This window comes from Chaetodon trifascialis, chromosome 5 (genome assembly GCF_039877785.1).
Source record: "Chaetodon trifascialis isolate fChaTrf1 chromosome 5, fChaTrf1.hap1, whole genome shotgun sequence".
Classification (NCBI taxonomy): Eukaryota; Metazoa; Chordata; class Actinopteri; order Chaetodontiformes; family Chaetodontidae; genus Chaetodon; species Chaetodon trifascialis.
Window position 1 is genome coordinate 17,239,562 of NC_092060.1, and position 21,021 is coordinate 17,260,582.

Consider the following 21,021-nt stretch of genomic DNA (forward strand, 5'->3'; position numbering starts at 1 on the left):
CAGAAATGCAAAGAAGTAGCAGTTGATTTTAAACTGGTACAAGGTTTTTTGATTTATGGTAAAATTATGAAGTAAATGTTGATTGCACAACATAATGACCACAGAATGGTTCCCTGTAAGCCTTTCTTTGACTATGCTGTTTGCCACTGGGTACAATCTCCTGGAAAAATTACATCTGATTGGAGATCAAGTTAGGCTGGTTTCTATCTGCTTTCATGTCTCCATTACAGATTACATGAATGAATGCACTCACACTTTTCTCCTTGTGTTTTCTTCTGCTAACCCATCCACCCCACTGACAACCTCTAATATAGTTACTTGTTTGTGTGATGATAATAATAATAATAATAATAATAATAATAATAATAATAATAATAATAATAATAATAATAATAATAATAATAATAATGTCAGACAGACAGACAGACAGACAGACAGACAGACAGACAGACAGACAGACAGGATGGAACAAAAAGACTTTTCTGTGTCTCCCTGGGATAGAAATGCTCTGACTCTGGCAATATTCCTTAAATGATAGAATGACACTTAAGTCACATTTCTAATGTGATGTTCAAAAGTAAGGTTAATTAAGGAGTCAATGATAACACCAAGGTTTTTTATTCCTTGTTGTTTAACGCAAGTAGATTTAGGTGTTCAGACAGTCTCTGTCAGCTTTTGCTCCAATTGTAAGGATTTTAGTTTTGTCTTGATCAAGCTGTAAGAGGTTCTGAGACATCCACAAGTTGAGTATGAGATGCATGTAGTTAAGCTGTTGATTGAACTGTAATAGTTTGAGCTTACAGAAATACAGCTGGGTATCAGCATAATCATGGAAATTGATGCTACAATTTCTAATAATATTGCCAAGTGGTAAAATATATAGACTGAACTGGGCCTAGGATAGAGCCCTGCGGGATACCACATGTCAGGTCTATTTTATTGGACCGGGACCAGCATAGACAGCTTTATGGCAATTTAACTTTACCTTTTCAACATGCTTTTTTCATCTCTCTTATTTCCAAAGTCGCGTGGACCATTTCTTCACAGAAATTTAGAAACAAATGCAATGTGTCCCATGCTTTTGGTAGTTGTCGGGTTCTAAGGAAAATGGTGATGTCAATAATAATAATACCACTTGGAAACACTAGAGGGAATTGAGAGGTTGCCTGTTTCCACTTTAAATAAACAGAACAAGTGAATTACTACTGTCTGGACTAGCCGGTTTATTAATTTGAACTGAACAAACTTTAAATTCAAAAATTCAATAGCTCTGGGCAAAATATTATGCACAGAGGCATTGGTTTAAATTTCATCTCTGAGTAAGGGGAAATAAACATGACTGACAAAGAATGACATGCAGAAAAACAGTGCTCCACTTCCTCTCCAGCCTCTGTGTATCAAACTAAACAACACATACATGACAGCATAAGGCATCTAAGCAAACAGACCACAAGACATGTGGTTATGCATGACAAGCAATTAATACAAAAATTGTCAGACGCACGATCTGAAAAGGACATGGGATAGTTGTGACTATGACAGTTTTTCCTCAGAGTATAAGATGGCTGTTGACTGAACATATCTGATATAAAAAACGGTTAGAAAAAACACACAATTCCTTCTAGAACAAATGGTACCTGACATTGTCTACTGTGTGTTTTTCCTCGGCACTGTCGCCAAGTGCTTGCTCATGAGGGAATTGTTGGGTGTCTGTAGATAAAAGAGCTTGGCCTGTACCAACTCTATATGGAAAGTGTCCTGAGACAACTTTTGTTGTGATTTGGCGCTATACAAATAAAATTGAATTGAATTGTGTGTACGGGTTCTTGGTGTCAGTAATGCTCTTATTCACAGTTGCCATGACACATTAGGTCCACAGTGCTAGCCCATTGTAAGAAATAGGAGGCAAAACTCACAATCCTCATAAAACATATACTCAGCGCGGCTAATGTGAATCTTCAGCCATCTGACTAAGTCAGTTAAAGTGGGTATTTTGTTACAGTCTTGTTACTAGGAAATTCCCTGTTTGTGTGTGATGTGGTGGATGGATAATCACTGCAAGTCTGAAGACTTTGTTGCCTGAAACATCATCTTAGGAGCACCACCATTACATGGGCCAACTGACTACTCATCTGTGAGATGTCTCAAAACTATACAGTCATCAGGTACTTGATGCTTGATGTATTGAATCAGAGGGCACAGGCTCACCAAGTCAACTGTAAAGTGTGAGATTAAAAAAAAACATCCGAATCAAACAACCGTTTAGGAGAAGGTGAGATTCCATTCTAAGTGTGGCATTTCAGTGGTGTGGTGACTGCATTCCTCTGTGTGCCTGCCTCAACAAATTGGTCACTGGCACTTTTATTACACAACTCAGCTCTCATATCTAGTCAGAACAGGCTTCAGCAAACCAAACACAGTCCTAAGCTGAGCCAACAGCTGTTCCTTTTTGATGTGTAAAGTACAGTAAGGACAGAGCAAGCAAAGAACATAATGCAGGTTAAACATCATGCTCATCCATGGCAGATTATTCCAACAAGTGTCTTCATTCCACCTGATTACTAAGGGTGGGTGACATGAGCTAAAATTTATATCACTGTGTGTGTGTGTGTGTGTGTGTGTGTGTGTGTGTGTGTGTGTGTGTGTGTGTGTGTGTGTGTATACATATATACATACATACATACATACATACATACATACATACATACACACACACACACACACACACACACACATATATATATATATATACACACACACACACACACACACACACACACACACACACACACATATATACATATATATATATATACACACACACAATCACACACACACACATACACACACACACACACACACACACACACACACACACACACACACACACATATATATATATATATATTTATATTTTATCTCACAGTATTAAAAAAATTAAAAGGGTAATGTAAAGTAATGCAAAGGAAAGGAAAACAAAAAAGTATGTGTATATTTGGAGTAGTTGAAGACTTTTGTGTTGGGTGCTACAGCCAACAGACAAACCAGTGTGCATGGCTCTTGATGACACCTTCTACATCTCCCTGTTACTGGACTTGGCATTATACTGAAGAAAATTGTAGTTAGTGGATGCAGCTGTAGTTCTGTGAATATGTGTTTAGCCCTCTACCTGCATGTTACCACAGCCACAGTAAAGCAAGTATTTTTAAGATGTTAAAACAATTATCCCTGTAATGATACTATTGCAAAATCCATGTCATGGCAGAACGTCTCACCGCTGATGTGACGAAACCAGTGAACCACCCAACGCTACCAATTAGTGGTGTCTGAACAGGATCTTGGACTAACCTGAGTAAATGACAACTAATGCAAGCCAGGTATTTAAAATTGCTGTCAGAAATACATTCCAAAGCATCTAAGAAGGAAGTCTCTGTATGTTAATCTGTTACATGTTTCATTAAGTTAACAGTATATTGGGTAAATCCACATAGAAGCATGATGGCAGAATTGGATTAAAGCTTTCACTCATGTTGCACATCTGTCCACATTTTATCAGTTATGTCACACCAGAAGTTTAGCCTTGACAACTAAACAACACCTTCAACACTACAGCCCTTTAACTGTGTTTTTAGAGTCAACTCTGTAATTCAAGCTTTCCATACCCATCACACCACCTGTGACTTGTTATTGCTGATAGCACCCCCACTCAAGCACTTTTTTCTGCATTTCTTTAATCTCCTTATCTGCATTTCTGTTTTCTGGCTTCTTCCCCACACTTTCTTTTGCTTTCTGTCAAACACGCTTCTCTCCCTCTCAATTTGTCTCTACCTCTCTGCCTTCCCCTGTACTTGCTCACTGATGGCTCACTTGGTTTCCCTTGCTCAGCCTTCCTCTTTAAAATACTCCTGTTCACTCTGAGCCAAGAGGCCCCTGCCACTCGCAGTCCATTAACCACTCCAGTTTCACACTGGCACTCAGTCATCCCTATTCTTCAGCTCACAGTATGCTCCTCTTCCCCCAAGACGTAAAGAACAGGAAACTCTGTGTGTGTGTGTGTGTGTGTGTGTGTGTGTGTGTGTGTGTGTGTGTGTGTGTGTGTGTGTGTGTGTGTGTGTGTGTGTGTGTGTGTGTGTTGGGGGAATAGAACGGACATATATAAAAAGAAAAAGGGCAAAAAGAGACCGACTGTGCACCAAAGCAAATTTTTAACTACTCTACTTGACTTGTACTACTTGAGTCAGACTCTGTGACTAAAGTGTCGTGACCTGACTGGCGTAATTTGTGGCGTTATCTTAAATTAAGCTTTTGCTGAGGTGGTTCCCCCAGGAAGTAGGTGCACTGCTGCACAAAGGCACATGCAGTCACAAGATTTTATGCTTCAAGGAAGATGCACTTATCTTTGCAATTAATCAGACCTTAAATGATGAACACCAGCATGTCAAACTGTGTTCAACACTTACACCCATGCTGACTGGCGAGGACTGGGGCACAAAACCCCCAAAACAACACTGCATACAAGGACAATGTAGGGAAACAACTGCCACATAATGTAAAACTAGGAATCTCTGTGTACTTGCTAAAATCCAATAATAAAAATATCATGAATCTAAATTATTAATTTCTGTATATGAAACTGAAACTAAACATTGGCAATATCATAATCATTAATGCTGTAAAAAGCTCGACTTCCATTATCTTTAAATAACATTAGAGAAATAATCCAATGGGTAGGCTGGGATTACATGCATGAGCAGTAAGAAACAAAACAAAGAAAAAAAGAAGACACACACATCCCAGTCAGGGCTTTCCACAAGGGTATGGAGTAGCCAGCTAGGGTGGTCTGAGGTCATGCACAGTGTTTAACATCACAGCATTGTAATGCAAGCCATCCTCTTACACAGCTGATAGGAAAGTTCTATAATTCTGGCTCAAAATCCAACATATGTCATTATCAAACTGATTCAAAAGACTATATGGAATGCCAATAATTAGCAAATAACCAATCAAGCTCTGAGATAAATGCAAAGATTTACCAGAAGCCCCACAAGAGCATGCTCATCTTAGACAAATCACTCCAAATATTGGTTAGTGATCACCTTGATCACTAATTCCTCATCAAGGCATGGAAAAGGTCTACTTGATAGAATTCTGCAAACCTTCCCACCAAAAAACAGATAACCTGCCAAATTCAACAAGGTGTCCCAGAGCCAGAATATGTGATCTGCAGTTCACCTTGTATCCCAAACAACTGTCCAAGGCAGTGATCCCTGGCTAATCCACACTGTGGCTGCCTGCTGGGTTGAGCCAGTCTGTTTATGTCAACAGTATTCATGGATGCTGATCCTTTCTGTCTCTCTGGGCCTGAAGAACACAGATAGTGCTTCAGGGAACCCAGCTAATGACCTGACTTTTCATAGAAAATACATGGATCATCCTCAACTACCAAAGTACCTGTAAGCACAGCAAATCATGTTAAGCATTCTGTGAAACATAACTACAGGCTATATGCCAAAAAAACAGCCAGTGTGTGAACTGAGACACACACAGTCTGACAGGGGTTGATGTTGGGGTTAGTGAATATTCAATGTACTGAATAGTGATGGGGCAGAGTATAAATGGACAAAATTGTCATAAATTGTCACTGTCATAAATTGTGCATGCAGCAAACAGCCATACTATTTGTCTGAGTGCCGAGCCTAGCTGAAGTGGCAATTCAGTGGCATTATTCCAACAACAAACTATATAAAAAAATAAATCATCAATTCTGTCCTCAATTCATCCAAAAACCGTAACCACAATGATGATTAACAAAACTGAATAGCCCACCCACACTGTCACTTAGTCCCAGATGAAACAATGGAGAGGCATTCACACAGGGATGACTTTGGGTCAAAACACCAAATGACGGCAAGCCACACACACGTCATTAAGCCATACATACAGCATCACGTTATTATCACTGGTATGTCTGAGGAGAGTGATGAAGTCAGATTTGCCACAGACAAAATAGTTGAGAAGACATCACACTGTAGATCATACATGCCACACATAATTCTACACCCCTTAACTCCTCTCTGACCTCTGACCGTGGTGTAACAAAAACTCTGCCAGAATGGGCTCAAATTTCAGAGTTACTGGTGTACTGAATTCAAGGACATAGCTCCCTCTAAGGTGGGTCACCATGCTGCACATGTATACAGATATGCACTCACCTTCAAACACAGACTCAGGCATGCAGTGTTATCACAGGACATTGCACAATTGGTTTCTGTCATAGGCCTACCTAAACCTGTGCATACATTAACACTCCTGTAATATTATACCATTATATTATACATCACTTCATTTTCATCTATTTATCTGTCTCTGTTTGCAAAAGCTGAAAAAGCATAAGAGCATACATTTTCAGTACAGCACGGACAGCTTTTCACTTCTCCACTGACTGTGCCTGCAGGCCAGTGTAGGCTAACTGTTCGAATACACCAGGTCTTGTCATCAAAACCATAACTTTAACAAAGACCAACTACAACCCTATACCACTATGGCTTGGCATGTTATTGGGCTCATGTCCAGGGTGGCACTATTTACATTAAAATGTTCCCTACAAAAACCCAGAACAAAATGTTCTGTATGTATCCATAAATAATAATAAAAATATATATATATATATATATATATATATATATATATATATATATATATATATATATATATATATATATATATATATATATATATATATAAATAAAGGTTAATGCACATTCCTTAGACCAGGATATAAAATACCTTGTGGTTTCAGCAAGAGGGCATCTTAGTGGGACTAATACAGGGCCTGAAAACTCTCTGAAAGTAAGTGTTTGTTTATGGAGGACTTGGTGTACTCTGTGATCAGATATGTCTGCTGTGCATCCTCTATGGTTACCATTTGTCAGTGTGTGGAATATCAGTTTTCACCTGTTGCTAGACATGGCCAAGAGGTTAAGTTACGCAACATTGGCTGATGATGAGCGTCACGACTGATGACTCCCTATCAAGACACCACACTGAATCACACATGCTGACACAGCCAGGTAAACACCACATGATGTCATAGTGATGAAGTCACCTTGAGAAAATCCATTGTGCCAATGCCACACCTTACCATACAAAGTTCCCTCTCTCATTTGACACAATTCTATTGCCAAGTATTCATTTTATATACTTTTTGAAAATACATACAGTCCCTGCTATAAAAAAAACGAATCATTACTTTGTGCATGTGGTTGTGCAACTGGGTGAGTCTTTGTACTTTGTCAAATGCTCAAAAATAATAAAAGCTTCGTCATTGTTTTGACGTGTTGTAGTTACTCAGGACTGCATAACTTCAGGTTTATTACACTGTGAAAATCTTCAAAGATGGAGGGACAGTTACTTCCTCATACTTTGACCTGAATCATGAATTCTTCAAGGTAACAACACAAGCTCTACGACAGCTGGTGTACAGCTCAAGGGGGTCAAAGTAATTACAGGTATGGTGGCAGTTTGGTGCCCTGTAGCTTCATTTGAAATATGAGAGGAAGAAAATGTCACTATCAGTGCAGTTAGGTGCAACGTTGTGGAGCCCAGCTAAGTTATCCAAACAGCACACAAGTTCAACAAGTTGACCCTGTGAGATACTCACAAATTTCTTTTTTCCATCTCCATCCTCACAGTTCTTCTTTGATTTCTTGTCTTTCTTGGGGCCAGCAGCTGAGGCAGAGTTCCCCGTGGGGGGATCCATGTTCATAAATTAATCCGTCTCCTTGAATTGAATGTCAAAATAAAGCCGTGTGGCGGTTATCTCCCCGCATTCAAACGTAAAAAACAAAGAAAGTGTTTCCTCTGACGACCTTTCTTAACTTCCGAAAAAGCCAACTGTTGATTCCCTTGGCCTGGGCTAGTCCCCCGGCTAACTAGCCACAATTAGCACAACGTTGCTACTGATTTGGTGGAAAGCCAACTACACCGAACGAACCCCTCGCTAAGCCGTCTGTCTGTATCACTGAAGGAGGGAAATTCAAAGCACAGCCCCAAGTCCTCCGGAAGAAACGTACGAAAACAACCTGTTGCGTTTACAACATACAAATGAGTGCTTTATTCTACCAGTATCCACGTGTAACACACTCCGAAGCTTTAACAAAGTGAATTTAAGTCCCGAAAATATGAGGTCTGTGCTAACGTTAGCTTTAGCTGGGCTAGCCTGTCTAGCTACAGTAGGTAAAGTCTCCGTGGAGGGAAAATAAACTTCCACGAGTTGTTTCGGTGACCAAAACACGGGCGACGAGTTGGTGTTACGGATGACTTGTCCCGGCGACGAGTCCAAAATTAGTTTCCATGCCTGGTACAACTTTGTAGTTAACTTTTTAACCCCTGAATGACAGTGGGGAAGCGACTGCGTCCTTAGCACTAACGGAGTCTTCCTGTTCTTCTGACAGTCTGGTCAGAGCTGGTTGGGGCGGAGCCTGCGCTCTGCAGTTACACCTGAGGGGATTGAACAGACACTTGCTCCATAAACGCGCACATCTGTGGGTCTAGGGATCATCACACCTCCATGGGAGAGTTACAGGGTCCAACGGTAAAATGAGGAGCAGTCTAAATGCGGACTGATACAATCGAATTTGACCAAATTTCAATTGCATCACTTCCATGGAATCGCTGTTTATGACGTGTACAGAACTGCAGGAATGGCGCAACAAGGTATTGTGTCAGAACTGTGGCATAATCTAGAGACAAACATCCACCACGAAGAGAAGGAAAGACACTAAAAACCTCACAGCCGGTCAAATTCAAATGTGAAATGAGCAGTGTAGTAGAATAACCCACCACCAGCAGGCAGCACAGGCCAGTAAACATGAATATTACTACAGACAACTAGTCTGATGGCAATACTGTACTGTGGAGTTATTAACGCTAACCTCGAACACCCCACCCCTTTACACTGAAGCTTAACAAATAGTTTACGCGGGAAATAGCCAAGAAATCAGATCAATTAAGGCAGTGTTTTCAACGGCAATACTCTATTTTCCCCTCTTATGTTATTCACCATATGTTGTATAAAACTTCTAGACATAAGAGAGAATGTATTGCCTGTAATTAAAGATTAAAGCAGAGTGAACCTTGCCACTGCACCCTACCTCTCTGTGACACACATTTCTGTCTCCTTGACTTAAGGTTATGTGTAAGATTGGCCAGAAAACTCTCAGTCAGACACCTAAGGTTGCACACCATGCAGGCAATTCATCTTATCTCACATATCTGGAAAGGAATTTGGCTGCTGGAGCTTGGCAAGAGCTTAATTGTGCAAGTCATAATCATTATTAATCAAATTTAGGGTTGCAAAACTCTTGGAATATTCAAGGTGGAAACTTTCCATGGGAATAAACAGGAATTTATAGGAAGGAACAGGAATAAAACTGTACAATAGGGGTTGCTGCTCTGCTCTGTCTGTATTTGCCATGTCTTATGCAGATAGAAACAAACATTTATTATATATCTTAAGCAGACACAATTGAAAACCCTTGAAATAGTTTTTTTTTTTTTTTTTTCCCAAATCAACAATTTGGTTCAGTTGAACTTTAATTGAATTAGCTGACGCGTTTAATAAGAATGACTGGAAATAGATTAATTAAAACTTCTTAATCAGCATGCTTAATCAAGCTACATCCCACATGGTAACAGCTAGTTAGAAAAAACTACCAGAGAGATGTTAACAATCCATCAACTTCATTTCAGACGATAATCTGCTGGTTGATTGAAATATGACAAAAAAATGAAAAACATATTCATTACAGTAATATAATCAAGTTTTGACTGATTACATGTAGCCCTCTGTCTCAGACAGTGCACTTGGCAGTAGTATGGGCTGCACATCTGATTAGAGGATGCATTGTGCATGCAGAGGGCTGTAATTTTTGGGAATTCCTATTTAATGGGATGCTGAAAAATGATCTGTTCGAGGTGAATGTAGGGGTTGCAATTCGTTATTGCAATATGTTCCTTAGCTTAACATCCCTTGGAAATTATCTGGAGATGTACTGACCCCCCCTTTGCAACCCTTATCACCTTCTTTCTCTTATTGAACCCCCATACACACACACACACACACACACACACACACACACACACACACACACACACACACACACACACACACAGGTCTCGTCATAAACTTTAGCCTCAAGTCCTCATCTATTTATATATATACAAAGAGAGAGAGAGAGAGAGAGAGAGAGAGAGAGAGAGCTTGTATATAGCTTGTATATGACTTGTACATGGTAATGTACATGTAAGCTAATCATACTGTGCAAACAAATAATAAGACTTGGTGCGCCACCAAGTGGTGGAAGGTGCCGCAGTGTCAGAGCAAGTACAGCATGTCATGCAAAGTTACTGCATCAGTACTGAAACAATAATGATGTTGCCTACTTTATTACCTGCTTTGCTCTTTACAGTGATTTCTTTGTATTCACAAATGCATATCGCATTTAGAGGACAATAATACAAAGACATACAAGGCAATTGCAGCAAATAATTCAATCGAGAAGGCGCATAGCTCATTCTTCTGAATATGCTGACAAAATCTTTCTTAGAGGACTGTCTTTCAAAACCAGTCTGTGGTTGTCGGTCATTATAAGTCCAACACTCCAGGCAGATGTGGCCTTTGTCCCTCTCTTGCAACATCTTATTTCAGCGTTTCTCAGATCCAGACAATACTTTTGATTACGCACCACAGGCAATAATAATCACTGTGTTTAGCTCATCAGCAGGATTTCACATCTCAGATGAAGAATTCTGGGGTCAATGAATGAATATTCAGAGGAATTCTCTGACTCCCTTTCTCCTGGCTTGAGTCATTTTGGCATACAGTATGTGCACTACTTGAGGTGCAGTGTTTCTCTTACTTCTCAGGCATACACACATGTGCACACACACAATCACACACACATACACACACACACACACACACACACACACACACACACACACACACACACACATAATCACACACACATACACACACACACACACACACACACACACACAGGAGCAGGATTACAGCGATATGCTCATCTGTCTGTCTTGGTATGTGAGAGATGTTTTCCAACAACAAGATTGGAGAGGATTTGTGCATCACTGGTGGCACTGAAACCGACAACAGTTTGGTTTATCGCACAGGTCTCGTCATAAACTTTAGCCTCAAGTCTTCATTCTCTGGGATATTGGCACTATAAATTGTGGGGGAAAGGTTAATTAAAAGTGAAAGTGCACGATACGGCTGGCTGCCCAATGGTACTCATAAAAGTGCCTCTACGCACATGTGAAATGATGAACAGTTGGTCCTTCACATCAGCAGCTGCAGCGTCACCTTCAGCGTCGCCATTCATAAACAGGTAAATAGAGGAACAGACTTCAAAGTACATTTGAATATCTTTATGCGTATAGAGGCCTACAGTATATCAGTTAATCACAATTTTACAGTGGACAAAGAGGTGGAAATTGTGTGTTGACCGAATTATTTCACAAGACAAGACAGTTAAGTTACAGATATACAAAATATTTTATATACAAACTACTGTGGACTCTTCCTATGTTGGCATAAGTCATGTTTCCATAAATGATAATCAAAAATGATTCATCTAATCAGGGCCCAGAGTAAAATACTGTGACTTTGAAGCCAAACCACAGGTTCAAATTTTTAAGCAACGATTAATACAAGCTTGGGAATATACTGTAAAGGAATAAACCATTTGTTTCCAAAGTGCAGTGCAGGGGCCACATTGGGGGTTGCAGGGGATGATGGATTGTTTCACAAGTCATTCATTATTTACCAGAAAATACTGTATATGACTCACTAATCTGATCACAGGTTACACTGTTGCCCCCATGGATGGAAGTGCTATCTGTTTTGGGATAGTGCTGTGGGCCCTGAAGTGAGAAATGTGGGCAACATTTGGCATAATCCAGGCCCTGACTAATCATATTAGGTTTTCTTGGGGATTCCAGGATATTGAGGCTTTCCAACATGTCCAAAACAACTCACAAAGGCAACAACTTCATGTGTCCAGTATGAGCAGCAGCAGCAGCAGCAGTTCAGGGGTGACCAGCTAGTTGACCAGTTAAACCCCCACATGAGTCTCAACCAGAGTCCCAGAGATTTGTCCTTGTGGTCTAGTTTACTTGTAGGAGGTCCGTGCCTCTCTCAGTGACCTATCATATGGCATGGAGGCGAAGAAAGAGTTCCGGAGCTGGCAGTTGATGAAGAACACAATAAGCAGCACCAACAGGAACAACAGTAGGCACATGACTATGTAGGTGATCAGGTCCGGTTTGTGGAGCTCGCCCTCCCGGAGCCCTCCTCCCCCTCGCCCCGTGGTGGGTCTCAGAAGAGCGGCCACGCTCACCGAGCCGCCGTGGGAGGCGTTCAGGGAGGAGGGGCCGTGCGTGGAGGACTGGGCCATGAGCACCAGGTCGAAGTCTGGGGTGTCGGTGGAGTTGAGGAGAATCTGCCTCAGCATGGCGCCCCGCGGACTCACCGGCTGCGTCGATCGGCTGGAGGTTGGAAAGACACGAGAAAGGTTATGCAGCGCACTGACCCTCTTTAGGTGATGAAGCAACTCCGATAAAATAAAGAATCAGGAGCGTTTCCCGTGTGGCAAATTTGGGAACAACCTTTAAGAATAGGACTATTAAAAATCCTGTGATCCCAAAATACCTCAGTGTTTGACAAGGTCACTTATGAACCCCATGCAGTGACACAGATAATCTTTGATATATGTTCAAATCAGGACACAGAGGACACCAAAAGTGATGAGGAAAAACACCATAAAGTAGACTGGAGTCACTGTTCAGTACAAACTATAGATTCCTAGAAATGCTAAAACCTTGTGATTTTGTTTTTGTGGAATCCCACAGCAACATTAAACGAACCACAGCACATGGTTTTAGTTGAGAGAATCACTTACTTTGGTGTGCGCTGCGAAGAATTCCGCAGGTGAGCTGGAAAAGACAAAATCCCGGCTCCGCATTCCTCAGCGTCCCTCTGTCCGCTCGAGCCCCGCCGAGGACGCACCGTGGTGACGCGGCGGGTCGATAGCCTAGAATGCGCGCCTACAGACCATATGTCGCTGACTGGGTTGTTAAAGCGACGTCTCACATCCCATTAAACCGAACAGATCAAATCAAACGTGTCAGCGCAGACCAGGGTCCCAGTGACAGAAAACATGGTAAATTCCACTTGTTGGTGTTTAAATCCAAATCGTCCTGTCACGCGTGTGGTTGAGCACACATTGCGTTATCGCAGGCTACTGTAGCGATATCCAAATGACATAGGGTCTGTCAGAGGTGGTGAAGTTCAGCGGCGATCGCTGGTGCGCACACGTCTCCTTGTGCGTCGTGGTGCGCAGTAAAGCGAGATCGCCTTTGCCTGTGCGCACTGGGCTCAGCTCTGCTTGTTCTTTTATCCAGTAAAGGGTCGATATGAGTTGAAAAGATGCTATTGACGGTCTGACCTTAGGGGGTTATTGATTCAGTATGACTAAAAATGAGACGAAAGGAGGGATTAGTGTACGACAAAACACAGCAGCACGCCGGGTCGTGAGCACCTTCCCATCTCGGTCCTTGGCTTCGTATGTATGACACAGCGGAGAGCGAGACAGAGGGTGAGAGAGAGAGAGAGAGAGAGAGAGAGAGAGAGAGAGAGAGAGAGAGAGAGAGAGAGAGAGAATTGCAGATCAGGAGAGGGGAAGGAGGGCGCTGGAGGCACATCATCGGACAGGGATGCGTGTCAGCCTACTGAGTCACAAGAAAAAAGTCCCATCTATCTATCTATCTATCTATCTATCTATCTATCTATCTATCTATCTATCTATCTATCTATCTATCTATCTATCTATCTATCTATCTATCTATCTATCTATCTATCTATTCTCAAAGTGATGAGAAAAAAGTTAGGTCAGAACCATTCCTGGGCCCGTGTGGGGAATGTCTCACACGGGGGTGAGGAGAGAGCAGGAAAAGGTGTGAGATTGGTGAGTGTGTGTAAGAACTCATAGGGGTGATTAAATTTCAGAAAAGGTCTGCCGAGTCATCTATTCTTCTTTTATTTCAGGTCTTAGTGCCTGAGTACACAAAATTCTGGATAAACTGTCACTTTATTTCCTTCAGGAAAGACTTAAAGGGCAACAAAATTGCTCTTGCGACACACATGGCCCTGGTCTGTGTGTTCAGAACATTAATGTGTTTGCTCTCTGCAAATTTGACATTGGTGCTAGACACTAAAAAACAAGGCGCTAAAGATGGAGATTGAAGGCCAGTTTGCTCTTACATGATGCTTCAGACATGAGCGTGCATACAAAAGGCCAGACCCTAAAAGCTCTGCCGATCTGTTTCATATTCATCTGCACCTGTTCTGTCACAATAGAGTGGCTGGCAGGCATAGAAGGCAAGGGCAGAGACACACACACACACACACACACACACATACACACACACACACACACACACACACATACACACACACACACACACACACACACACACACACACACACACACACACACACACACACACTTATTGCACCATACTGTAAACCATCCCCACATTTGGAATAGACTTTGATGCCACATTCACATATATGCAAACATGCAATAAAAAGTTTGAGGAAAACTAGTCAACAGATAACAGACAAATAGTGACTTGGTGTCCCACATCAAATTTGTATTCAACAAGAAAGGGGATTACAGTGGACCAGAGTCTGGTACAATGTGCATGCCACATGGGAAATCCAAATACAGCCTAAAGCCTTGTTTACATACGTGGAGGAACAGCAGTAATTGTGACGGCTAAGGAGATTACTGTTTATTAGTGCTTTTTGGATGTGGCACTCGTTCCCTGCCTTGCGGGCTTGCTGCTATCCCCATCCCCATCATACATTCACACACACACACACACACACACACACACACACACACACACACACACACACACACACACACACACACACACACACACACACACAGAGAGAGAGAGAGAGAGAGAGAGAGAGAGAGAGAGAGAGAGAGAGAGAGATGTACAAATGCAAGACAGGCACAGCAGCAAATCCAAAGACACACAAATAAAAACTGTGTGAGTGCCCTCAAGTGATGATATTGTCTTGTTAAACTTGCGACTCTCCACTGCGAGGTTGCTAACAGACTCAGCTCACACATCATTACCAGGTGATGTGGTTAAGTTGAAAGGAGAAGGAAAAAAACGGGAAGGGAGGGAGAAGGGCTGTGATATGCCATGGCGCATACGGTGATTGATGCCTTGCTCTGTGGCTAATTAGCTGTAACCCATGACAATGGAATTTTGATCAGGAGTGGTGAATTGTAATTCTCCACCACGATGGACTTCACCTCCCCTCAAACTCCTTAATGCTGTCAACCATCATGTCACACAAAACAATGACCTGTCTCCTTCTGTGTCTTTGTTCACATGCTCTTCCTTTGTGTCCTACATGCACTCCCAAACTAACACAATGTAGACTCTGTCCATCACTGGCTACTTTTCATCCCCTCTAATTCCCTCACGTCTTCTTTCCCCTTCTCCGTTGTGTGGCCTCTTTCTTTCACTTCTCTTTGTGTCTTTCTCTTCCCTCCTTCTCCTTCCCTCTCACTCTACATCCCTTTCTCCATCTCGTTCTGTTTCTTAATCCTTTTAATCCATAAAAAAGAGAGGGAAAGACAACTCATCCATGAAGCACCAAGAGCTCGAAAAGGAGATAAACAAGAAAACCACAAATTTTTTGGATTTCTTTTTCTAAGTTTGATAATGGTGTTTTACAAGATGAAAAAAGAGTCAGAGAAGTGCTTAAAAGAAGCTTAATGTTCCCACTGATGAGGCATAACCAAAGCAAATGGCACACCATGCAAGTCAACATGGATTATGTATGTGTAGCCTACACACACCAGCCACACCACCCTCTCTCTCATTTACACAAACACTGATAAAACACACAATGATACACACTCCTCTGCACTGTCAGCTGACTGGAGAATTGGTTCTGCTCAGGGCTCGTTATTTTATTACTCTTATTTTTCATTATTTCAAGCAGGAAAACGTTTTGGAAATCCCACACTCACAGTCTTCTGCCACTGTTCTACATCATTAAGTTTTAGTCACCACAAATTATGCCACTTCAAGTGCGGGTGATGTAAAGAGCACAAAGCACTAACAAAAGTGGTGGTAATCTGCACTCACAGCAGTGCTTTCCTCGGCCTTTATTGCTAATTCCTTTGAGAAAAAATTGCTTGAGTCCACTGAGTTTTGTTTATTTTTACTTCATGAAAGAGTAATATTGTTTTGTTGCTTTCCTCAGCATGAGCTCCACAGAGCAGTGGAATCATTTGCCGCACAGGCAGGAGTCCAACAGTTACCCAAATATACTGTCTATAGAGTCTATCCATCTCTGCTTTTCATGGCCTCACTGGAAGGTTGGCACATAAAAAAGTGCTACCAAAGCTTCAAAATCATTAAAAAAATCAACATATCTAATCAATACTATCATCCCCTCCTGCCTGCAAAGACAGACACACATACAGACACGCACGTACGCATAGCATCTGATAACAGTGATACTCCCAGACAGACTCTCCAGACTAAAACACACAAAAGCCAGAGAGAAACAGATTATGAGAACATTGGTGTGGGTCCAGACGCTCCAGCACTGCACACACACACATAAACACACTTACAGGAGACATTTGACATGAATAAACCACAAGCAGTCACATACACACACTGCTACACACTTACATAAACAGAAGCAGACTGAGAAAGAGGGAGAACACATGCAGTCACTCTTTCACACATACAGTGTGCAAGCTTAAGCATGCTCCAGTCACTTCAAACACACACACACATGTTACACAATGCAGTCAATATGATCACTAATGGCTACACAAGCAGCTCGGACTCCTTTATCTCTTATGTCAATTCAATTCCATTTTCTGTCTGACTGATTTCCAACAAGAATCTTAAACAAAAAAATGACAAATGACACACAATGTCTACCCTCTCTAATTTTCTGTAATTGTCTTCATTTTCTTTTAACCATCTCCTCTTTAACCTCTGTGGAAAAATAAACCGGCAAAATAGGATTTCTCCCTGCCAGCGCATCAAACGCCCCCATTGGCAGAAATCAGACACTCTACAATTAGTCACTTGATTATCTCACCAGAACACCAAATGCTGCTTCTCATCCCAGGGAGGCATTAAGGGAGAGGCATTTACTTTCGCTTGCGGTAAAAATGACAAATGGATACTCAAAGTGAGCAGCAGCTGTCATGTAACCACTGAAACACACACACACACACACACGCACACACACACAGACAGACAGAGAGAGAGAGAAAACTACCACTACATGATAAATTGAAGTAAAAGTCGTAGTAGTAAAGTAGAAGTAAAGGTACTAAATTATTAGATTACTATTACTCATGCATTGATTTTGCAGTTGAAGTTGGTAAATTTTAATTATTCCATATAGGACTGAAACCAATAATTATTTTCATTATCGGTCAATCTGTTGATTCATTTGTTTTATTATTTATGAAATGTTTTTGCATGAAAAATGACTTAAATGATCATCAGACTAGTTGCTCAGCTTTTGGGTAGTTTATTATATTTGATAAGCCCTTAATCTGGCAGATAAATGCAATGTAGGAAAAAGTGCAATAATTCCCTCTGAACTGTAGCATGTTGCATGAGTTAAGTAAAGTACAGAAAAATACACAGGAAAATGAAAAAAAAAGGATTTCTCCAAAGTCTGCCATTGCCATTGTACATTTTGATTCATACTCTGTTTTATAGCTTAGGCTCAGATCTCAGTGCAGGTCAAGTAGCCTCTCGGCTCAATAGCAAACAAAGCAGACTCAGCCATTTAAGGCCACCAGGGAATTTCAAATGTGAGCTTGAGAATAGTAAAATAAACTATAAAAAGGGAGCAGAGATGCTGAGGCTCAGCTTGGCCCTCTTTCACCTTCTTTTTCATCTGCAATTCAAATGTGAATAATTTCGGGTCGGTTATGTTCGGGATCAGTGAAAGGTTTTTGGGAGGAATGGGGGGGGGGCAATGTAAGTGGGTGCTTGTCTGATAGTAGGGAGGGTGTTCGTTAGAGCCGAGACTCACCCTAGAAGCCCAGATATTCAAAACGTGGTGAAATGGGTGGAGAGGGAGGGCAGAAGAAAGGAGGAGTGGGGTGGAAAAGGAGAAGTGGGAAATAACAGAACCAGTGCTCCGTATAAGACATCATCTCTGATCCCACCACGGGTATGTGTATGTTTGTAGTGTTGAGTTCTGCTTCCTGGAGGCTAAATCTGGATGAGGAGAGGAGGGGGAGACAGAGAGAAACAGCCAATTACTCAGTAATGTCCCCTTTCTAGTGTTGCTAAACCACCTGTTATTCAGACAAAACCAGTGACACATAAAACGTGAAAGGAAAGGAAAAGAAAACAGCAATGGTACAAAGACAAATGGAAAGTGACACAGAAGAAAATAGTTGCTGAGGCAGACAGAAACAAAAAGCCGATTAAAAAAAGACGGAGAATCAAACAGAAAATAGAATGTTGAGTGAGTGATTGAGAGAAGGTGAATGTAAAAAAAACAGTGCCCAACATAGAGCAGAACAAAGGCAAAGAAAGGAATAGTGAGTCAGAAGATGAATGGTGGTGTAATGGCTATGGCTAGCCCATAAAAGGGAAACTATGTTGTAGGTACATAAATACACTGAGGGGAAATGTTGGTGCATATGACAAGCTGCAGCGCTGGGATTGTTATAAACACAACTTCCTCTCTATGTCTCACGCATTTTCCTTTCATACTCACACACGGCTCTTACACAGAATGCGAAAGGGAATATTTGCAGTCCAGGAAACGTTGTAACAGTTCCTGTGTTGGATTCCACACCCATTATTCACTGCTGTCAGTAACACTGAGATAAAGGTTCAGCAGTGGTTATAAGGATGCCAATGGTGATGCTGTAATTCTGGAGCAATGAGCCAAATGCTGCTAAATTGATGGCGGTGGTGATGATGATGATGATGATGCCTGCTGTCAGATTCTCTGTATTTGTACATTGGGATGAGTGGATTTTTCTACCCATGTTATTCAACTGGCTTCCACAGTAAAAGTAACTATATGTGCATCCTCTATGTTTTCACATGCCCTAATTACAAGAATCATTCCATTTTCTTTGAAATTCACAGGGCTGTTGAAGTATTGAGAAATACTGAGAAATATTCAGACATATGCTATGATGTGACATTTTTAATTTTTTTTATCTTGAATAAAAGAATAAAGAATTATATGTGATCCTGTTGGTTATGTGTAACAATGGTAGTTGCAAAGTTCAGGATCGAGATGCTGCAGGGCAAGTAGAAACGATTCTCTAAAATCTGTTACAATACAGAAAACAGCTGTATCACATTCTGTTGTGATGACAGCGATGATGGTGGTGATTTCTGGGGGAAAAAGTCATCCCATGAGATAAATGCACACCTGACACGTCTGTCTTGTTTGTGTGTGTGCTGCTTCATGCTCTGCACTTGCAATTATGAGTGCAATCATGGCCGCGTATACTCCCATTCCTCAGCTCAACCTCGAGGGCCGGTTGAGCCACCTGGAGGGCTTGTCGGGGAGTTGCCATATCAATCCCTCCATCCATCTTGATTCAGCGGGCTGTGGCTTTGAGGAATTGGTAAACAATAAGCGAGTGTTTTCTTCTCATAGCCCCCAAATAGCCCCTTCCTGCTCCACTCCATCAGCCCTCTGACTACTTCAGAAATTAGATATTGGCATTTTACCATTGATGAGAAGTCTTAAAAAAGTCTCAGCGCTATGGATTTGTGATTTTTTTTTTTTTTACAGGCTGTCATGTCAGAGAAGTGAGAAATTGGTTGGGGGCAGGTTAGATGATATTCCTATGACTGTGATACAGGCTGCATTTTGAGTATGACAGCTTTATGCCGTACAATCGTCTTTTAGTTTAAGAAGTTTGTCCTGATCAGATCCTCTCCAGAGGGCTTTCTTCTAATGAGATACTGCGATGAGAAACTGAGATGGCTCAAAGAAAGAGATTGATGCCTCGGATGCGAGCTGTATCCGTGTATGAGTGCGTGCAAAAATGATGAACGACACATAATCGTCCGTGAGAGTCTGAACCACAGAGACTTTTGAGTTTAAGCCCGCTTCTGTGTTAATGCCTCTATTAATATGTGAGTGTAAGCTTTTGTTTGTTTGTGTTCAAACAAGTTAGCAGTCACTGTTTAAATGGGAGCATTTATGACAGTCTGGTGTGTGAGTGTGCATGCATATGTGAGTATTCACGCCTCAGTGAGTGTGTAATGTGTGTAGATTTCTGGCAGAGAGGGGGGCATTTGAGCCCACCTACGTGTGTGTTCAAGCTTCTAATAATATACAAGGAAGGGTAAGCTGCTGTTTATGTGTATTTATACAAGTAAGTAAGCATATTTTTTTTTATATGCGTGCGTGCTGCTAAGTTTGCCTCCCGAGGGGGCTTCCAGGCAGTAGGCGGGAGGCACGTTGGAGAGGGAGTCTAATCTCTCCTCCAAATCCCTGGAATCCCTGTCTTTCAGAAGCAGGAGGTTACATCGCTCACTACTGTGCCAGGAGAGACGGAAACAGAGAAAGACAGATGGAGGAGGCAAGGAGGATCGAGAGAGAGGGAGGATGGAGAGGAGCAGAGAGGGAGGAGAGAGGGAGGGCAGGCTGGAAACACTTCCATGCCTTGGGCCTCTGGGACAAATTACACCAGAGAAGGGATGTCAGTTATACTGTTTCTCTAACACATACACTCACACGCACACGCACACATGCAGAAGGTTTTCTATGCAAGCACACAAGCACAGGTCACACACAGCCGGTCATGGACACATACACTTCCATAAAATTTTATCTTTTGATTAAAACAGATAAAACACAAACGCACGTAAAACACACACGAA

General features: G+C 41.6%; 2 protein-coding genes across 2 annotated transcripts in view; both read right to left on the bottom strand.

Moving 5' to 3' along the window:
* LOC139330948 (protein diaphanous homolog 1) overlaps window positions 1–8,430 on the bottom strand; it is a 74,972-nt gene extending 66,542 nt beyond the window's left edge. Inside the window, exon 1 of the mRNA XM_070962181.1 lies at window positions 7,661–8,430. Coding sequence (XP_070818282.1) covers window positions 7,661–7,765 — 105 coding nt within the window. The 5' untranslated portion in view covers window positions 7,766–8,430. The remainder of the gene's footprint in view (window positions 1–7,660) is intronic.
* Window positions 8,431–10,428: 1,998 nt separating this feature from the next.
* On the bottom strand, window positions 10,429–13,651 carry LOC139331430 (small integral membrane protein 32). The gene is made up of 2 exons (XM_070962896.1): window positions 12,981–13,651; window positions 10,429–12,567 (listed from the first exon to the last, which is right to left on the bottom strand). The coding sequence occupies exon 2, from the start codon at window positions 12,531–12,533 to the stop codon at window positions 12,192–12,194; it is 342 nt and encodes a 113-aa protein (XP_070818997.1). The 5' UTR covers window positions 12,534–12,567; window positions 12,981–13,651; the 3' UTR covers window positions 10,429–12,191.
* Between the last annotated feature and the right edge of the window lie 7,370 nt (window positions 13,652–21,021).

Bases quoted from the DNA above. Each gene is read 5' to 3' on its own strand.
- LOC139331430 (XM_070962896.1), bottom strand. From the start codon at position 12,533: ATGCTGAGGCAGATTCTCCTCAACTCCACCGACACCCCAGACTTCGAC.